This window comes from Artemia franciscana, chromosome 12 (assembly GCF_032884065.1).
Source record: "Artemia franciscana chromosome 12, ASM3288406v1, whole genome shotgun sequence".
NCBI lineage: Eukaryota > Metazoa > Arthropoda > Branchiopoda > Anostraca > Artemiidae > Artemia > Artemia franciscana.
Window position 1 is genome coordinate 17,732,901 of NC_088874.1, and position 21,085 is coordinate 17,753,985.

The 21,085-nt window shown below is 36.1% G+C and overlaps 1 protein-coding gene across 1 annotated transcript in view; it reads right to left on the minus strand.

Annotated features, from left to right (window-relative positions):
* The window catches only part of LOC136033782 (uncharacterized), a 102,342-nt gene that overhangs the window by 15,833 nt on the left and 65,424 nt on the right, over positions 1-21,085 (minus strand). The window contains exons 12-15 of the mRNA XM_065714685.1: positions 19,504-19,601; positions 9,327-9,559; positions 6,354-6,467; positions 1,969-2,096 (exon numbers count right to left, since the gene is read on the minus strand). Coding sequence (XP_065570757.1) covers positions 1,969-2,096; positions 6,354-6,467; positions 9,327-9,559; positions 19,504-19,601 — 573 coding nt within the window. The remainder of the gene's footprint in view (positions 1-1,968; positions 2,097-6,353; positions 6,468-9,326; positions 9,560-19,503; positions 19,602-21,085) is intronic.

Here is a 21,085-nt window from a genome sequence, read left to right on the forward strand (position 1 = left end):
ACAGACTTTTTACTCTGTTTATGTACTGGGTGATGTTTAAAGACGTCAATCTTAGTAATGATGGGCCTATACTGTCATCAACGCAAAATCAAAAATGGCAAAATCGGGCATCTTTGCAACTGTAGGCTATGTCTAAGGAAGTTGAAGAAGCGATTCTTGAGGGTGCAAGAGACAGATATGGTGTTCTGAAGGTACGGACAGATATCGATAATATCTACAATCAGAAGCTAGATGATAGCTATCCAACACACACATTGTGAGTTGTCGAAATCCTTTTATATTCACTAAAGTTTAATTAATTGATCATTTGCGCTTTTGTTATCACCATATTTTCACATTATTTTTCTTAAGTTTTATTTTTTTTTTTTTGAGAAGAAGACATTAATTTATTTGTATGTTTATATTCAATGAATCTTCTTAGTTGATGAGATTTCTACGTAATGCGTTCGGTGCTGATGAACCATTTAGAGGTTCAAATTGGATGTGAAGATTTATGTACTCAAGGTCTCTTCGTAAAAGATCTTATTTATTGCCGCCTTAAGTTAGTTCAGACATGTCATTGCGTCACGTAAAATGTCACCTAACTCAAGGATATTTAGATGCTCTGCATTTAATTGAGAAATCTTCATTAAATTCGTATATTATGGGCATTTGTGAAACTCTTTTGAGTGATGACTAATCTGTCTTGGCTTATTATGTAAATAGTTCCTTACAATCGAACTACTTTTCCATTTACAATCAAAAAGAAAGGAAAATACATAAAATGGGTAAAATGTTTTTACAACACAGTGAAAAACAAAAAACCTATTTTTGCACCAATAATAATAAAAGCACGAATATTTTAGACACATAATCGAAAGCCTTTACCAACGACAAAAGAAAAGCCCAATTAAACTAAAACTAAGCTTAAACAAACATATTTAAAAAGGTAGGGAATAGGGAATTTTAACTTTAATCTCTAAGATCTTACACGTGATGATTCGATTTTTTTTTCTTATTCTATAATTTCTAGTTATCTTTATCCTCTAATTTGTGCGCCTTTTTGGATATCTTCGACAGTAAATGATAACGTTTTTGTGGGATATTGTTATTCAAGAAAAAGATAAGTTCCACTCTTTTTTCTCTGTATTCGACTGAATCATCCCTATTCAATGAACATTACTCCATGAACATCTGAACATTACTTATCCAACACCTGATCTTCCTTTTTTTAAATATTTAACATCCAAATATTCAGTTAAACTTTCAGCTGAAGAAACTTGACCTGCTTCAGGACTTCATTCTACACAATTCTTTATATGCCTCATGTATTTTCCTGAATCTGCCTTATTAGAAGCTTTCTTAATTCCGCGGCCCTCTTCAACCGTAAACCAGAATTGATTCAGGGTTGAAGAGGGTCGCCATTCCCAGCTTGCTATGCTTCATGCTCTTTCCAGGGTATATTTCATGGCGCTTACCAGTTATTTAAAGTAGACTATCCACTAAACTCTTGCTTTTCTTTAAGTAAAACTTTCCTTCGTCTTTCCCACATAATCTTTCCCTAGACTAGATTTTTTTTTTCCTGTATTATATACATAGTTCAATGAAAAGCACTTTTTGATCACGCCTCTTGCGGAAACACAAATCAATGTACACATTGTGCCCAGAAACCGTCCTTTCTTCCGCTAGAATGAGTCTTCCGCAAGACTATTCAAACTTTTCTTGAAAGGAAAGGACAGGATCTTCAATTCCGCTTGAAAAAGGAATTGGGCTTAATCTTGAAGGGGAAAAGGAAATGTTCTCAAAATAAACTAATTCTGTTTATGTTTCAATTTAATTTAATTCGAAACATTTTAGTCAGAAAACTATTTACCGATATAATACATAAATCCACATATACAGTTTAAAAGGCGTCAAAGGTAAGGTTATAACATTTGAGCGGATAATATAAAGATATACAAATACTTACAATGTAGTTGAAGTACTTACTTGATTCTGCAGCGGAGAATAATGTCATTGGTATCACTACCAATCAGTAAAATTGACGTATGTTCAAGCCCAGCAGTGGCACCCTGCAGAAGCAGCTCATAGTTCTCGAGGATCACCCTTATTTCAATCTAAAATAACATAAAAGAACTATCTTTAACAGAAAAAAAGATAGTACACAAATAGAAATCTAAGATTCTCAGGTAACCCTGTATTTCTTCTATTGTCCTTAATAGATGCATATAGACAACAAAAACTATATAATATAAGTAAGCCTTGAGACCAAATTTCTGGATTCACCCATAAATACTTAAGTTACAACAAATAATTTCTCCCCGAAGCTTGCAAACATTTTCCTAAAAACGGCTGAGTCTTTTAAACTTTCAATATTTTTCATTATTTCGTTGTAAAAATGCAAAAAATGTAAAAAATTGTTTCACTGTAAAAAATGTTTCATTGTAAAAAATATTCCATTTTTCATTGTAAAAATACATCCATGTCATTCTCCTTAGGGAACCCTCAGAAAAACTTGACAGAATCATACACGAATGAAAAAGTCTGCAGATTAGAAATAGGTTAACTTTTTGGTTTCTTTCCAGTACCTCTCAATGTTTCTTCAAATTCTTTCTGACTTTTGCAGATTCTTATACTAGTGACAACATCCTATTGAAATTGGACTCAGGCCGGAGTAAAAGCAATTTCTGATCTTAGAGCTGAGATCCAAATTCAACGAAAATTCACAAATTAAAAAGAAAAAAATTATAATATTTGACCAAGTGCAGGCAAAGAAATCAAAATCTGGTAATTTAAATGGAAACTGGGTAAAGCCCTATGTAATGAAGTAATTATTAACTTTGCCATGCACGAAAAGATGCACGCCAACAGCAAATTGAAAAAGAAGCGTTTTCATTGGCTGCCAGTGACTGGAATTAGTTGAAACCGTGGCTCTGTTAATTCTTAGTATCTGGTACAAATTAGTTTAGCTTTCCCAATTGGGCTTTGAACGAAGCAAGAAGCATATTTTGAGCTTCTAATCAGTACTAGTTCAAACTTATTCCTATACCTTAGGCCAAGTTCAGTGAAACAAGGCTTAATTTAAACATGGGCGAGTCACATAAGGGTGAAGTCGAAAGAGTATTGATTTAAACAGGGGTCCAGATGAGCGAGGGTTCAGTTAAATGGGGTTGAAAAGTACTCAGTCAAACGAGGTTTCTGTTAAATGGGGTTGAGTTGTACTGGGGTCTAGTTGCACGAGGGCTCAGTTAAATAAGGTAGAGTTGCATGTAAGTCCAATTAATTGTAATTTCAGTTGCACGATGATTCAGTTAAATGGGGTTGAGTTGCACGGAAACTAAATTACATGGGTTGAGTTACAACCACACCCCTTTTGCACAATGTCATTGCAACACTACCATATTTTTTGTGTTCTTTAAATACGTTTGGATGTGACGCCATTCACACGAAAAACGTTTTATTTTTAATAAAGGCTCTAAAGTAAAGTCAGCTGAAAGCTCCACGCCTGGCCATGACCCACCAAAATGTTACCATGCCCCACTGGTGGGGCATGTGACCCCTTTGGGAATCACGGATCTAGGGGCAAAAATATTTTCCTTTGACGCCCTTGTTACTTTAACGAATAGGAAAGTTTTCCAAATCTGGCATCATTTACTGATTAAAAAAAAAAAAAAAATTTTATTGAACCCAGAACATGCATTGCAAGTATCCCAAAATATTTTGATCAATAATATGATCTGACAGCATGTTGATCAGAAAAAAATGATAAGGAGATGAAAAGAGAAGTTACTCGTTCCTCCTGCTAAGATGGGAAAACTATGGGCGGACCACCCCACGGATACGGAGGAATTTCCCTTGGACCAAACTTTTGGGCCCACCAGACTCAAAAGTTATAACCATTGAAATACTTTTATTGTTATATTTTGTCAATTCTATTTACGTTCCCAACTGACGACACATCCTTTCATGTATATTTAACATGACTCCTAAAACGATTTGAAATTCATTCATCAATAATTTCTCAAAACCAAACGCTATATTTAACAGCAATAGTACCATATGACATTTACATGTCTACTTACAGCAGGAGAAATTAATTCAATGAATAAACATGTTGAAAGAGACGTCTTTATGCAAAATATGCAGTTAATGAAAGAGTTGAAACCAATGTAATCTTAAATCGAAAGAATTTTTAACAATGATTACTAAGAGATGACCGAAAGACAAAAAAAAATCTAGAGTCATGTGCAAGTCAAGGCCAGTTAACCATTTCCAATATTAACCATTTTATTGCGTCTTTCCACGCAGAGTGATCCAGTTTATTCAACTTTCACTCTAGACAGTTCACGCATCCCAACTCTGACGCAGGGGTGCAAACCATACCGTTACATACAAAGAAATAGAGCAAGTACAATATTCTAAGGATTGGTCTGAAGAACAAACTAAAAAATTTTCAAAAACATAAGCCTAAAGATGAAATTTCGGTAAGATTTCAGATCGATTTCGTAAGGCTCTCCAAGACCAGGGTTGTGGGGACCTATGAAAGTAATAGTATTAAAATAAAAAACACAATTAAATATTCAGATTTGCAAATGCAATAAATTTTTGAAGACATTTAATAGAAACTGGATTATCCGGAGCTGTATAGATAATTATTTCTTCCACTTGTCACTCAAAAATAACTAGTCCGTAAATAACTTTTTGTGGTCTCTGAATCCTGATCCTCGGACCAAATTTTCTGTCCCCTTTCCCCTAAAGGTCAGAACTTTTGAAGTTATGCTAGTAGATATCCTTTCAAGAAAAAAAAATTAAGTTTAAAATCAGATTTTAGAGCAGTATCAAATAAATTTGGGTTGTAAACGATACGTCCAGACAGGATAGATATACAGATACACTACTCATGAATGCAGGTTTTCGTTATTTTAAAGTTAGAGCTCATTATTTTGTTCTTGATCAAACCAAAAACAGGGACTCATATAAACAGTTACTCAAATTAAATTTTTCTGCATTCTGAAGAGAATGAAAGTGAGTCGTAACAAAACCAGGTGAAACATTACTTGAATAATATAGGGTTTTCTTGGGTCGATTATGGTACAGGCCCTCAGCCCAGAACAAAAGTTAATTTTAATCTCTCAAATTAGTATTATAACTTAAAACCAAGAAATACAAGGCTGATATTACAAATCAAGGTGTTTGCAGTATTCAAAGAGTCTGCATATAGCATAAGTATTGCTTGGTTGCAGAGTTTGTATTACAATTATCATATTACCACATTCAAGCCATTTTCTAAAGAATGTGTATATTAGAGATTGAATTTATCAACCTTGAATTTTCGACAATGGACACAATTAAGGACAAACTGTCTTACCTTAAGGGCAGGATGAATGTTATTTGCTAGTAAAAATAAAAAGGGACATTAATACCCACTTTTCCAGCTTGATGACAATAACCTCAGACTCCAATGAAGAGTATGTTTCTTTCTTTAAGCTTGATGGTTTTCGGTTCAGTTATAGATTTTGACTCAAATCTGAAAGTGCTTCTTTGGTGAATAAAGTATATTATAGGTTTATCTAGCTTGCTGCTGTTAATACTTATGTACATGCAATAATAAAGTGTTGATATATGTGACACATATTTTATCTATAGTACATTGGCTATCAAGGCTTAGAGAAAATTATGTATGCTCATCAATGTGATTGAAAGGATGAAAAGTCAAAACAGTCAGTATCTAAGATCAATTACATATTTTCTAAACATTAAATAAAATTGTCCCGTTTTTTTTAGCCCAAGAAAAGGGTGTCTTTTCTAGAACCAAGCATATAAAACGTCAAATAATCGGATGTAATACCTCAATCCGCCTACATGTAATCTCACATAGTCTACCGAACAAAGAAGATAGGACACTTCTAAATATTGAAATTAAACCAACGAACAAAAATTACAATTCAATCACAAAAAGCAATAGTCCTTGGTTTCTTAAATTCTAAAATATTATAGGGATAAAAGCGAAAATCACCTTTAATACTAGAAAAGGTATGACAAAAAAAGCAAGAGAAGCGTGCTGCGAAAGTGAATTAATTTTTGTCATAAAAGTTAATGTACATAGACAGAAAAAACCGAAAAAGGCTGTGAAACATTACCGAATAATTTTACAGCAGTAGCCTACCAAACAACACTAAATGTTTATTAGTTGAATTTTATCTATAGGCCTATCATTTTTACCCAAAACTTTCTTTTAATTTGTGAGTTTTTTACTTCTGGTAAGATGGCATAAAAAAAAGGCAAAACTTTAGTAGCCCTCCATAAGCTTCGCTACTCTTTTTTTAGCTGTCTTTAGTAAAACCTAACACATAAAAAGAAGGAGCTTGACTAACCGTTGCCTCGGTAAAATTTGACGCTTCAAGTTGCTTTAAAGACAATGAATATTTTGGCAGACGCCTAGCAGACTCAATTAAGCGATTTCCAAATGGTGGTTGTCTATTAATCATCTAAAAGATAAAAAAAAATGTAAGCATTACGCTGTTCCTCATTCAAAAACAAAGTTGATTAAGGTTCATTAACGGCATTATGAGTCTCTATACAGTGAGAAACTATAAGCAGCAATAAATACGTTTCTGACATATAGTATAGTTTAAAGCTTAATGGCTTCCACTTAAACACCTTAGAAACTTCCAATAAAACAGTTTTTGTTGGGTCACTATAAGCTAGCCTGTGGTAGAACAGTGGATTGATCCTTGGTAACACAGGGCCCGGGGTTCGATTACGGTTGTCACAACATAGAGTGATAGCTTTGCTACCCGTTCGTGTAAAATACCTAGCAACTGAGACATCGAAAATAACCCATCAACGCCCTATGTGCCAGCAATGGATCTTTATCCTCCTATCAATAGTGGCTCATTAGCGTTTACTCCGGTTTAGTGAACAATACATTATATGCATGTCGTCACGTACATTTGAATTATTTTAGCAAATTATTCATAATTGGACCTGCAATAATCATTTGAAGCGGTTAATTAAGATTTCCACCATTTGAAATTTCATTACTTTCAATTCACCATAAACTTAAGAGATACATGCATAAGCGTCGCTTCAAATGGCATCTGACTATGATAAATTACTTTCAGTGAGCCTTTAAGGAGTTTTGTTGTTTTGTTTTTGCACATTTCAGGTTAAAAAAAGGTTTTAAAAATGCTTAAAACCCTCCTTTTTATTTCTGGCATTCAAAATGGACTCAGAAGTTCAATTAACTTCGGAATGAATGAACAATGTTTTTAATCCGTTATTAAGACAGAAAACAATGCTGCACTACCGGTAACTACCGGTAACTTGTAAAAGGGTGTATCAGTATGAAAGAACGTTGGTTTTTACGCTATACTTGTTGGAGATTTGAAACCACAATAAGATTCTCAATACTGGCAGGTGTACAAATGGGTTGTAATACTTTATAGAGTATATACACCAGCCGCCATTTTTTCCTAGACTTTTGTATTTAAGAATAAAAAGAAGAAAACCCGTTAAACAGTAAACTGCTTCCAGGTTAAACAACCATTTTACTAGCAATGAGACATTTTAAGTGATTATGAACTACCGGAACTGAGAACAAAAAAGAATTATAAGAAGAAAAAAATCAGAAAATGAGAGAATCGAAACACTCCAACAGATAGAATAAAATACTATACAGAAAACACAGGACAAACAAGAACGAAAAGACAAATAAAAGAAGGTGATATAAAAATTTATTAAATCTTATTGAAATTACTAGTAATTTCCTAACATAAAAACATTTTTTTTTCTGTTTTGCTTACTTTATGTTCTTTTTTGCTCAAAATCCAAAGAGCCTAGTATGGAAGCTCGGTTAAAGAAACAAATATTTATCTCTGGAGCGTCCTGAAAACTATAAATACAGCTAGGTACTAAATGACCATTCGCACGATAGGCCCTAATTCCCAACAAAACTAGCACATCAGTAATAAGGGTTCTTTCAGAAGAAGCAATGGTGGCCGAAGTACCTATATGCCAAGACAAATTAACAGAAGAAAAATCATTTGGAAGAAAAAGGAATGTACTTGTAATTGATATCGAAGTTCCTTCAATTGATTATTTTTTTTTGTGTGTTTTTTGAAAATTAAACCTGAGAAAAATGCCTCGGGGTTTAGAAATAAGGCCTTTATCAAGTGCTTGGTGTACAACTACTACTATTACAACTACTAACAACTCACTGCAGCACCAAGCTGTCTGAGGCCAACAGAGCCACGTACGCTCCTCTTCCATCCTAATCTATTCAAAACCTCCCTCTCTCCACCCTCCCAAGAAGTTCCTATATCCCTTAAATGTTTCCTTACAACATTCTCCCGCCCCATTGAGGTACGACCTGCTTTTCATTTGGCCCTAGACGGTTGGCCGATATGGATGATCCTTGGCAATCTGTCATCCTTCATCCGCAGAACGTGTTCTAGCTATTTTAACTTTTCTCTTATTATAGCCCTATAAAATCGGATTGAACCACTTTTTTGAAAGTACGAATTTTGAAGTTTTCGCTGCACTGCAATTAAAAACGTGAAGATCGAGGATACAAAGAGCCGAGAATCAGCTAGACAAAGACACAACTTCAGTACGCATTGATTTAGTAATTTTTTCTCTAGTTTTTTGATTTTGCACAAATTGCCCAATGAGATTTTTAATGTAAATTTGTAGAAAAGTACTTGTTTTTTTCTCATTAGACAATTTTTCAAAAGGAAATATGTGATTTTTCTTGAAAAATCACATTTTCTGTTTTTGGATATGCATCTTTTTAATTTAACTTCCTAAATTTACCAAAAGTTTGGCAGAAAAAATTATGAGTTCGTTGTCACGAGCATTAACTTTCAAATGATGTAATCTCAGAATCTGTAAGAAGTCGTGACCAAGCAGATCCAAAAGGTCAATCACTCTTGTAACATAGATTGTGTTTTCCCAGTTTAAAGTTAAGGCATTAGCTAAAAAAAAAAAAAAAAAAAAAAAAAAAAAAAAAAAAAAAAAGTTTTCAGGTAACAATCAACACAATAGTTTCTTTGTTTACGTCATTTTTTTACGTCATTTTTTTTACGTCAAATTTTTTTTTTTACGTCATTTTTTTAGTGACCTTAAGTGACAATGCCGCTGCAAAATAACGGGAGAATTTTTGAACATTGATGTTTAAACATTTTCACTTCGTGAACTGAAGTTTGTCTATCCAGCCCATTTTACATTTTTTCAAAAGGTAATATATATGATTTTTCTTGAAAAATCACATTTTCTGTTTTAAGATATGTATTTTTTTTTAAACTTATCTTCCTAAATTTACCAAAAGTTTGACAGAAAAAAATTACAAGTTCGATGTCACGAGCATTTTTCGCTTCTAAACTTCCAAATGATGTAATCCCAGAATCTGCAAGAAGTCGCGACAAAGCAGGTCCAACACGGTCAATCTGTCTTGTAACATAGATTGTGTTTTCCCAGAGCTTACAGTTAAGGCATTTGCTCAAAACAGCAGCTGAATACAAAAGCTCGAAACAATTCTTCTGATTTGTCTGAGTTTTATGCCAGACATATCGAACTAAACCTGCAAAAAGAAATACATTTAAGAATAATTATATTTTACTGGTTTCTTTTTGTGCCATTTCAGGCCACGCAACGCATTAATATCATTTCTAAATAAGATAAGGGTTATTCTAAACAGTGCTTCCATTGTCCCCGAATTTTCGGGGATTTCCCCGAAAATCGAGAAAAATCCCCGAAAAAAAATGTCGTTCCCCGAATCCCCGAAAATCTTTCTTTTCCCATGATCTACCCGAAATAGAGTTAGTGGAAGGCTCACTGTTCGTTCCACAATTTTAATATTGTTTTGCACCTTTATACTATGGTACGCTGGCGAACGTATGATATTGAAAAATTTAAAACGGAATTGAGCTTATAGTTTGGAAATTCAAATCTTCTAAGCATTGATAGTTCAAAATTAACCGGTTGGATATAATATCTTCTGCTTCAAGTTATAATTATCTCGTGCGTATTGGTGATTCTTCGTATTTCCTTGATTATTTTACCATACTTACACTTTAGAAAATTGTGATTGCAGCTGAATGCTTCAGTTACCTAACCAGGGTCTACCTGGTCCCATCCAAAATTTCCATCCCCCTACTCTCAACCTCTATTTGGAATCCTCCCTAAAGGACAAAGTGCAACAATATATACGCAAGCACGAAATGTTTGGTGCTTTGGAAGAAAGAGGGAGGTATATTGTATATCAGTACTATTGCAGAGTCCTTCAGTGTTATAAGTCCCAGGAATATGAACACACTCAAAAAGAATGCAGAGCTAAAGAGTCAGTCAGTCTGTTTGAGGTGCTCAGAGAAACACCAATCAGACCAGTGCCCATTGAAAACAATAGAAAACCAAGTGGCTCTGTGAAATTGGACTGGTTTCTGTGCCTACACAACAAACTCAATGATGGGATGTTGTAATTCGGTAGCAAAGCTGATCAGTGACAATTATCCGTGGGTTGTATTTGTCAAGTGTAGTTACCACTCCATTCATCTTTGCGCTTCGTATGCCTGCAAGAAGCTTACCAAAACTCTGGAAGACTTATGTCGCCACGTTTATAGTCATTTCTCTATGAGCGCTAAGCGAGTTGCAGTACTTAAAGAATTTCAAGATTTCTCGGCTACACCAGATCACAAAATTCGAGCCCCTGGACAAACCCGGTGGCTGTCCCTCCATGCATGTGTGCGAAGAATTCTTAAAAAGTGGAGCGCATTGTCCCTCTATTTCACTAGTGCCAATTTTGATGACCCCACCCATGGCAACGAACTTGGCCTTAGTGCTCTGAAAAATCCTTTTATGAAGGTTCTAATGACGTTTGTTGATTACGCTCTAGGCCCTTTGAACGGCTTTAATGTATTATTTCAATCGAAGTCACCAATTTTCTATAAGCTGAAGACGGAAATACTTAAGCTTATTGCAACCTTGGCTATAAACTATATGGATAGAACCTACGTCAGAAACTGTACTGATCTTTTGGCTCTTGACGTAACAGACGAGAGCCATTATGTTGACGTTCAGAAGGTCTATCTCGGGTATACTGCAGAAGATGAGTTAGCATCCTTGGTCTCGTCTAGTCCAGATATCTCACAGTTGGAGGTGAGGAAGGTCTACATAACAGCAAAAGACTTTTACAAGGAGGCCATTATCCAGATACAGAGACGCTTTACGTTTGAATGCGACGTTTATGAGTTCACAAGTCTACTTGATCTTGTCAATGCTCTAAACTTGAACCCACCTACCTTAGCAAATTTTCTAAGAAGTCGTGGGTTGCCTTCGTGGAATAAGGCTCTAATTGACTAATGGTGCGAACAGAGCACTGTTTCTTTGGCAGGTTTAGACATATGTACGATATCCATGGAGAAGTATTGGAAGTTTATCTGTAAGCAGACATACCCATGTGGAAAGCCGAGGTTTGAAAACTTAAGAAAGGTTTTAGATTACTGATTTTAGTACTGATTACTAGATTATTGACTATAGTACTAGATTACTAATGAGCTCTTGTCGCGTGCAAAAAGTAACCAGTTACTTTTTCCTATTGAATGTGTCTGGACTTCTAAATTAGCATAATGTGATAGAAAGACTTGTGCATAATGCTTTGCTAAATTATTTATCGCGAGCGCTCCAAGCAAATAAGACTGATGAAATTTGCGAAAAGGCAGTGGGATTATATGACAAGGATACGATTATAAAAGCTAAGGATACACTTTGGCACTATTCAAATACCTCGAGTCGCAACGTTGCTCGCCAAAAGATTGCCTATAATGTGTTAGATATGCTGAAACTGATTCAGTTATGTGAGACTAACCGGATCAAATTGCCGAAATTCGTAATTTTTGATCCTACGGAGGTCCCAACTACGCCTGGTGAATTGGGTGCTATTGTTCCTCAAAAAGTGACAGAAATCTCCAATAATTTGAAGGACTTTATTGAAAGTGAGAAAAAAGCCCGTGCAGCTGAGAAACTTGCTACATCCATGAATCAATTAGTCACTCCCCCGGCAAAGCCTTCCTATGCAGTTCTTTTAAAGAACCCCCCTTAGACCTTAAAAAGCCTGACTGCCGTAAAGCTTATCTGGAGCATGTTTGTGGAGAAGCTAGTGGGAATATAATCGAGCTTCGTCCCAGTAGAGACGCCTGGAAAGAAGTCACAAAGGATAAAAGTGGTGCCGAATCTATTATGTCACGCATAACCGGGAATAATCCTGAAGTCGAGCCTAAACTCCAATGCCCCTCCCATTTCGGTATTATCCGTTATGTTCCTGAAGATTTGCATTAAAATAGCCTATGTGATTTGATTGCCAACTGTTTGAAAGCAACTCAAATCCGAAACACCCGTTCGTTTAAGTTTCTTTTTGAGTCTAAAGACGACCTTGAGTCTTTTATTCGCTTTCCACCCATCATAGGGTACGAAAGACTCCCCATTAGTATATTTCAACGCTTGCCACCCCAATGCTTTTCTTGCCAGTCATATGGTCATTTTACGTCTGCGTGCTCAGGTACCCAAAAATGTTCCAGGTGTGGTGAGGCTGGCCACTCCACAACCAAAGATAATCCTTGTACCAAGGCACTTAAGTGTGCTCTTTGCAATTCCTCCGACCACCCATGTTACAATTTTAAATGTCCTGTCGCTCAGTCTCTTCTAAAGAATTCCAATGCCTGAAAAAACCTTAAAAATTGGATCGTGGAACATCAGTGGGAAAGTTCTACCGAAACATCACCTACTTTCTGAACTTTGCTTGTGGTTTGACGTGGTGGGTCTTCAGGAACACTTCTTGTCAAGCGATAGTCGTCAACTGTTGGAGTTCACGTCTTCTCATAATCTGTTTTTCCACCATGCTAAGTCCACTTGCGGTAGGCCTTCAGGTGGTTTGGCCCTGATGATACGGAAAGAGCTACTTGGTAATCTAGTTGCTAAGTCTGACAGTTTCCTTGTGGTTGAAGTTTCGAATGTGGTCATATTCGTCGTTTATTTTCTTACTAATTACTGTAATGATATGTCTGAGAGGAAGTTCTCTCTCACATGTACATCTATTGCCAAGCTAGTATCAAAATATAAACATGAAGGCCTAAGTTATCTCCTGTTTGGTGACTTTAACTGTGAACTGTCTGACGCTGAAAACAATAGATCTCAGATCTTGCTCCATGCTTGTCCAAGTCTCACCTATGTTGGAAATGATCGTGATTTTACGTACATCCATCAATCTGGCTCCGTGTCTCAGTTGGACTACTTCTATTGCTCTTCTATGATCAAACCCACCTCTAATACTACGGTTCTTTTTGATTACTCCATATCCGACCACATGCCTATCTGTAATTCTTTTCAAATAAAGCCCTTGCCGCAAATTTCACCCACAAATTCCCCACCTAAATGGTTGTTCAGCCTCAACTGGGAAGCTGCTAACATTGATTCGTACCAGAGTTCATGTGACTACATACTGTCGAAGATCCGAATTCCTTTCGCACTTCTCTGTTGTCCGAACATGACAGCAGACTCAGAAAAAAAAATCCTACTAAACATCTACTGTTCTGAGATAACGCATGCTATCCATACAGCTGAGAAAACTACAGTTTCGGTCCGCAAAATTCGCCACGGCACGGAAGTGCGTAACTGGCGGAATAATCCTAATCTCCTGGCCGCATGTGATTCAGCAAAATTCTGGCTACAATTATGGGCAGATTGTGGGAAGCCGCGCTCCGGAGTAGTCCACGCTGTTCGTATTTACACGAAACGTAAATTTTCAAAAGCCATCACACAGCATAAGGATAACGAAATTGCCCGTACCAGCGAGATTGTCGATAATCCGCCTCCTGCTTTATGGCATCTTCGAGCTAAGAACAAATCTTACAATGGTCCGCCCTGCATGCCAGAAAAAGACTGGTGCGACTGCTTCAGAGACCAATTTTCAGCCCCTAATTCCTACCTAGATAACACCTTTTGCCAGGCCCTCGATAAGGAGCTCCAGTTTACAGTTAAGGATATTGGTGTCCTGGTCACTCCGTCCTAGATGCGCTCCCAAATTGATAAGTTAAAAAAAAGAAATCCAAGGGCATCGATGGTATATCTGGTACTCATTTAAGCTTTGCCAGCAATCTTCTCCTAGAGCACCTTTCTCTGCTATTTCGAATGATTTTCGCTACTGGCATCGTTCCAGACAGCTTTGGTGTTGGTTTGGATCATCCTATTCTCAAAAAAGGTAAACCAGCTGACCAGTGCGCTTCATATTGTCCGATCACAGTTTCAAATGTTTTTTATAAGCTATTTGAATATCCTTATTTTTGATGAAATTGCACTTCGATGCACTACTCCGGACGACTAGTTTGGGTTCAAAAAACACTCAGGACGGGAACACGTTCACAGCGTTCTTGCAAATCTTCTTATTGATGCAGATAGAAATGGTGATCTTCTCGTCTTTGGAGGACTTGATGTTAGTAGAGCCTTCTATTCTGGCATCCATGGCCATATCCTGCTCAAAGCCCTTCAGCGAGGTGTTTCCTCTTGCATCCTTCACCCTGTCTACAGTATGTACAACAAGCTCTCGGCTGTCATCCTGATCCCCTCTCCGTTCGGCATTTTTCCTTCTAAAAAAACGCTGAGTGTCAAGAGAGGCGTACGTCAAGGTGGTAAAACTTCTCCATCACTGTTTAATAACACAATTATTGAAGCACAGCAAGTAATAAAGCCGTCGTGCCTTTTCCGTGGGATTAATCTTTCGCTGCCGAACTTTGCTGATGACATTCTTCATGTTTCTCGTTCGATATCTTTATTTCAACAAAATTACGACTCACTTGCAGCGGCATACAAGCAGATCGGACTTGAATTCAACGAATCTAAAACAGAACTTCTTTTCTTCAATGGTTCAAAAAATGAGTTTTCTATTAACCTCTCCGTTAAATTTGGCAAAACTCTGATTAAGCCTTGTGAGTCCCTTACGCATCTTGGCCTTCCTATTTCTTCTACATTGAAGGAAACACGCTCAGCACTGACAAACCACCTCTGTTCCCGTCTACGAGCGTCTTACGGATTACTTGTTGCCAATAAGTATCGTTTCAACCGTCCTCTCCTTGCCCGGCTATGCAATGCTTTTACTACCCCCCATCTGCTTGCTCTGGTTCCCTTCTGGAAAACATTCACAGCTACCGAAAAGAAAGCCATTTTCAGCGCATTCTACAGATATGCTAAGTTTCTCCTGCGTCTCCCTTTGTGGCACAGCAATGGTGATATCTCCAGGAAATATAAGGTCACCAACCCTTCCATGGCCATAGAGAGAAGAATCTCAAAATTCAGTACCAATGTTTTAAGAGCCAACCACCCTGGACTAGTGCTATTTTATAATATGTGTAGTGGAAGTGTATTTAAATTTTTGTGCTTTTCTTTCTTTTTCTTTTATATACTCCGTCTTTTCCGTTTTTAACGGGTAATAAATTAATAATAATAATAATTACACGTGTACACTGCCATTTTCTAACGCTACAGCAGAACGCTTGTTCAGTGCCCTCAAAGATTTGAAAACAGATAAACAAACTGTTTGGCGACAATATCGGTTGCGTGTAGTCTTCAGACCTAAGTGGGAATGAAGAGACTCATTCTCAGTTCCTCTTCTCTTGTCCTTGACCGTGAAATGACAAAGCTTCTGTCAAATGTTAAGCCCTAGGTCGTAGGTAGTGTGCTTGGTTTAGCTGATATTGAGCCTCTTCGTGGCAATTTTCAATGACATATTTTTTTTTTATAATTGAAACTTTATTTTTTCCTGCACAGTATAGTACAAACAAGGTTTGTTGCAAATACATGTTAGATCATTCGAAAAATTCTTTTGGCTTTCCCATCCCAAAATACTGCCTTTTTGGTGCAGAAGAAATTGAAAAAGCTGATTTCCACTCTAGGATTTAAGCAGGCCTAAGTGTTTGAAGCTAGGTAGAACCGCCAGACCGAAAAGGCTTTTGAAACACCAGTCAAGAAAATAAAACCTGTATATATTTTCAACCAATCGAAGAAAAAACGGATTTGCCAGGATTCCTAAACAAAATTCTTTTTATTTATTGTAAGTTTATCTTTGTAAACCGAATCTTACGCGTGGAGACCTTTATGATATTTGTCCGGGAAAATTTTTTAACGGTATTGAATTGTCTAGACGATTTTTGCGGGATAAGGAGTAATTTTTCTGTGGAGATGGAGCTGGATTTCCTGGCATTTTTAAAAAACTGTTTGAAATAAAATAAGATTTTTTCCGTAATGAAAGTACGCCCAAGGAGCAACTTTAAAATGAACAAAAAATATTATATATTTGAAGGGGATAGCCCCCTTTTTCTTTATGCTTAAGTTCATATTTAGTCCCGATTCTGTAAGAACAACTTCCAAAACAATTGAAAAATGAGAAGCTTAAGTACTAAAAAATTTCAGCATGAATAGTTGGGTGTTTAGAAGGGGACAGTCCTCTTACTATGTTATCGTTTCTATTCGTTTTAATTTTTAATTATGTTCCTTGCTTTCAGGTGATTTTTTAAAATTAAATTTCTGGTGTAAGTTCATGTTTGCTTGCCGAAGAATATTCATTTATTTCGAGAAATCATTGCACATGTTATTGCTTTGTATGGGATAATTGCCTTTCTACAGGCTACTTTATTTTCGTCGTCTTTCTGAAAATAAATGACATAAAAATCTCGTTTTCGGGCTATGGGAATAAAGCAGCAAAGGTAATTTAGAACCAAAAGCAACAAGTTTCAAAAACAAAAGTTCCAGAGTGTCATTCAGCCTATTTTTTTTAATTTATTTAAAAATAGTTCTGAGGTTTTGCCTGCAATGCCAACAAAAATCGTTTTTAGCTATGGGGTCCAATCCTGTACTCTAGCTCTAGAACCTACTATGCTAAAAACTTGATTTAGTACGCGGATCCAAGCCCTACTTGAGCCTGAAAAAGAAGCTGTAACCAATTTTGGCTCCCAAATTTGGTAATAAAATTCCATTTTGAACTTGCCCCCGAAAATTCCCCGAATCTTGAAGACTTGTCCCCGAAAACTCCCCGAATTTTTTAAACTTGTCCCCGAATTTTGAGATTCGAGAGTGGAAGCCCTGATTCTAAATTCCAAATTGACTAATCTACAAAAAAAAAATTACACCCACACACATTAGGATAAGGCATTTCTTGACTGGGAGGCTTAGGAGAGGTGGCTGGAGCATTAACGTGGCATTTTTTATGCGACATTAATGGGGAAAAGGATATTCATATTATAGCAATTTTCTTAGTTTTAACGCGGCGAATACTTCAACATATAGAAATATGAATGTTACATCTGCGTTTTATTTCGTTCTTTTTTTTTTTAATTTACTCTAGTACAAACTTTGGATTTTTCTCAACCTTTTTGAGAACGCTTTGTTAATAGTTGTTAAAAGCATTCTCTTTATATATAAAAAAAAATATGTCTTTTCGCTAAATAGGAAAAACCAGTGCAGACACGTAAAAACAAAAAACAGAAATCTGTAAAAGGCACATAAAAGCGAAAAAGGTCAATACTAAAATTAAATCAAGGTTTGACTTGAAACATAACCTACCGTGTGTCTAAAACAAAGAACAAGAACAGAAGGAATAAAATAAAGAACGAAGAAAGATTACTCTTAATAATTAAGCCAAAAATAAACAAAATCAAGCTATAGGCCCATATACAAGAGCATTTAATGAGGTTATGCTGATAAAAAAAAGCAAAAATTATGTCACTTTATTAATTTTATGGGAAACTAGCTAAACTAAATAATTACCAAAGGCTTTAACGTTCATATGTAAAAATAAATCATGACGCGGGTGAGTTTCGTTGTTTCGATCTAACACATGTTTGGAACGATATTAGGAAGGATGGTGTATCATTACTACCATTATGTAACAACAGTGTGTTGGAGGTTGAGAACGAAGTTCGAAGGACATTCATTTATGCGTGCCTAGAGCTGTCTGGTATTGAGTAAGTTTAGATATATGTTGTGTAGAGCATATGAAAGTTGGTTTGATGTTCAATGGTCAAAGAATGCATTTGTTGCGATTATGTAAATCTTAGAATCAGCCTACACCTGATAGCGTTTCTCTAGATGGTCATCTGCTACAGCTATGACAAAGCATCAATTATCAAGGGTTTCCTGGAAGTAACTGGAGATACATTCCAACACCTTTACTAAAAAATTCCAGGTTCAAAGCATCGTAAGACATACAGTTCTCTTATTCTATGTTCTTATTCTATGTATGTAAAAAAAAGAAATATAAGATAAAAATTACAGTGCATTAGCTATGCCCCATTTGCTACCTTTGTAAAGTACTTACAATTTCTGATAAAAGGATACTACACTCATCGTTTTTTTTTTTTTTTTTTTTTTTTCTGCTGGGTAGACCTGGCATCTGGTTACTTTTAAGGTATTTCATACCTCTTGCACAAGACTGATAAATTCCGCTGGTAAGTACCAATTGAACTTTTAAAAATTTCACCCCATTTTCCTTGTTGGTCAAAATTAAAATGTAAGGCGGCCTAAATCAACCAATGAAATTCGTTCCATCTAAAGCTTCTAGGACTGACATAACAAGATAATTTTGTATTTTTGTCAACGGGAAAACAACCCGACGGATTAATCTGATTAAAATTTACGACAAAAAGAATCCGTAAAAAAAAAAAATTCAAATTCAAAACGTCAAAGTTGTCCACTTTCCACAAGGCATAAGTCCATATTTTTATATTTTAAAAATTCTAGCGTCGAAGGCTTTGAACGTTGATTATTCATAATAATACTGTTCAAAAACAAGTATTTGTACCAAAAACTGGTCAATAAAATATTTTGGCCAAAAAACTGACCAGAAAACATAAACTTGTTATTAAAAAATCTTGCCAATACGCTTCTTTTTTTCAATCAATTGTAGTTAGTAGCACAGCTGGGTGTTTGTCCTTTTACCTTGAAAAATCTTCTCAGAAATAAGTGGGAGATGAGTGGACTTTAATTTTAGGCGATAATTATAGAGAGTGTTACAGCATTTCCTATTTGTGACCCTTCTGACAAGTAGCTTTAAGTAGACAAAGTGTAAAGTGAGCCACCATTTTCAAGAGGAGGCCTTACTCAGAGCTTATTTAAAGATATATTAAAGATAGCTCACAGGAAATGGACAGTCCCAAGACCTATAAGCCACCTAAATTAATGAACCAGAATTTAGAAGTTTTTGCGCAAAACACATTGAAAAACTCTCCAATTTCATTTTATTTTATATTTAAATTATTCGATAGATAAAAAAGAAACGAATTTTGGAGAGACAAAACTCCAATCATTTTCAAGCAGGGTAATTTTAAGTCTAAGCCTAGAATAAATTAAGTCCAAGGGAAAACTTTTATTAAACATGCTTTTGGTAGTATTTAAATGGCTCTCTATTACATTAAAAATATATAAATGAGCCTAGAAACTTAGAGCCGTTGATATGAGACTGATAAAAGACAATAAAAAACTTACACTTAGCAATACGCAATGATAGTCGTAGAACTTTAGGAACTTCCAAGGATAGACTAGGATCAGGTAAAACTAGGCATCCAATGGCAGCTTGAATTAATCTGCAAGGAAATAGGTGGAAACTTAATGTGAGAGAATCAACGAAAATAATCAAAAAGAAAATGATCAAAATGAAAAACAGCAAAGAACCGCGAATGCGAAGCATGTTAGGGTGAAGAAAATAGACAAAAAACTATTCTGTTGTAGATTGTAGTGGAAAGAACAAATTAATACAACATGTTAGTATCACGTTACCCCCTCGCTTCATTTTTTTCTGGAGCAGCTTGTTCGGTAAGATGTTCTCAAAGGGAGGATCAGCCAAAAGGTCGGGAGTTTGGGTTCAAGAGTCAAATAATTTCTAATAGAAAGTGGGCAAATAACAAACAAATTAAATAAAAAAAGCTGATTCTTCACTCCATTTCACAAACCCCTTCGACACCTTATGCGCTCAAAGTCCCCCCACACACATACATACACAAACACATAATGCATTGTAATGAAAATTTTAAGATATCTGTTTTAATTAGAACAGTAAAAAATATATAAAAATGTACCCCCATGCCACCCCCTCTCCACACACCACAAAAACCCGCAATACATCGTAATGAATTTCAGCTTCTGATCCAAATTATACAGATAGTCTATATACACATTTGTTTCAGAGGCAACGCTCTAGCGTTGCCTATAGTAAAAGAGGCACAAGGCATCAATGAATTATTCGGTTTCTTATTCCCCCAGAGCCACTTCATGTGGGAGAGATAGTCGTGTAAACCTCAGAGGTGACTCGTTCAATTGGATAATGAATTTCCTAGTGCCCTATTTAAGAGTCCAAATTGATCAGAGGGCAACACCCTTTTTAGCTCCCTTTCCTCCAAAGACATCCGATCAAAATATTTAGGTAGCCATTTTATTCAGGTCAATGTCTAAAAGTCAAACAATTATACCTCCAGAGATGACACAGTCTCACAAAGCCCCAGAAGCAAGGGCTGTACGTTTACAAGTTGCCCATTGTTTACATTAGGGTTCGTTACTGGGAGAGGGGAGTATGTCTGACCCCTGGTTTCCAAAACAGCTTTGGATATCAAGGTAAAACTTTTAGGAAATGTCGAGCACGATGTTGAACAAAATCGAAACAACACTATGTACATGTTAGTTGTCAAAAGGGCTTATAAGCAATATCTCATGAACGGCTAAGAGTGTTCACTTAAAAATTTTAGTGCATGCTAAGGGGGATGCTAAAAAGTAATCGGAGGAGAACTAGCCTTTTGCTCTTTATAGACCACTCCCCTAAAATACTGATTGAAATATTGAGACAACCATTTTGTTCAAATTAGTCAAAAGGTCAAATAACTATGCCTCTGGGTATGCCATGCCAAAGGGGCAAGGGTTGTAAATTATAAAATTTGCTGAGTATTTACATTAAGATACTTTCAGGGTCCCAACCACTGGTACTGCAACTGCGATTGGTTACACCTGCCACTACTTGCAACAGTGACTATTTTTGACTTCGACAACGACTACTAACGACTATGACTACTTACAACTG